The sequence below is a fragment of the Argentina silus genome, assembly GCF_951799395.1.
Source record: "Argentina silus genome assembly, chromosome: 4".
Taxonomy (NCBI): domain Eukaryota; kingdom Metazoa; phylum Chordata; class Actinopteri; order Argentiniformes; family Argentinidae; genus Argentina; species Argentina silus.
The window spans coordinates 20,579,783-20,580,526 of NC_139658.1; the positions used below are offsets into that span (position 1 = coordinate 20,579,783).

Genomic DNA, 744 nt, shown 5'->3' on the forward strand with positions numbered 1-744 from the left:
TTGCTTTGGCACCTGTGCCACAAAGGCAGTGCTGGACAGAAGGATTGGAAGAGAGGAGGAGGAGAGAGGAGGAGGAGAGAGGAGGAGGAAGAGGAGAGATACTTTATGCTGTGAGGAGAGGGGGATCTTACTCCTCCCTCATCTCCGTCACCAGTGGTTCCCTGCTTTTACCCACAGATCCCAGATCAGCTGCTCTAACATCAGTCCAACCCTCAACCGGGCAGGCATCAGGTAGGGGTCAGGGGTCAGATGGGAGTCAGGGGTCAGGTGGGGGTCAGTCCTATAGGTTCTCTCCAGGCTATTGAGCCTCTGTAGAAGCTCTGTAATCTTCCAGGAAGGCCTGTAGGTACTGGGGCTGGGGGGGGAGGGGGTTCAGATGGGGGTCAGGGGTCAGTCCTATAGGTTCTCTCCAGGCTGGTACTGAGGCTCTGTGGAGGTAAAGTAGTCTTCCAGGAAGCCCTGCAGGTACTCGAAGGTGGGCCGCTCTTCTGCATCCTTCCTCCAGCAGTTGAGCATCAGCTCGTGCATGGAGCTTGGACACTCAGCCGGGCAGGGCATCCTGTACCCACGCTCCACCTGGTCCAGAACCTCCCTGTTCACCATACCTGGAGGGTGGGGTGGGGTATCATTGTCAGGTAAAGGTCTTAAATATATTCAACCAATCAGAGGGTATATGTCCATATACATATAATATATGTCCAAAACTGCTCTGCTGCTTGAAGTTGTTACATCAAGAATAATGGA

At 53.6% G+C, this 744-nt stretch overlaps 1 protein-coding gene across 1 annotated transcript in view; it reads right to left on the reverse strand.

Moving 5' to 3' along the window:
- Positions 1 to 276: 276 nt before the first annotated feature.
- The window catches only part of LOC310803328 (proto-oncogene tyrosine-protein kinase Src-like), a 17,500-nt gene continuing 17,032 nt past the window's right edge, over positions 277 to 744 (reverse strand). The window contains exon 12 of the mRNA XM_083668063.1: positions 277 to 605. Coding sequence (XP_083524189.1) covers positions 397 to 605 — 209 coding nt within the window. The 3' untranslated portion in view covers positions 277 to 396. The remainder of the gene's footprint in view (positions 606 to 744) is intronic.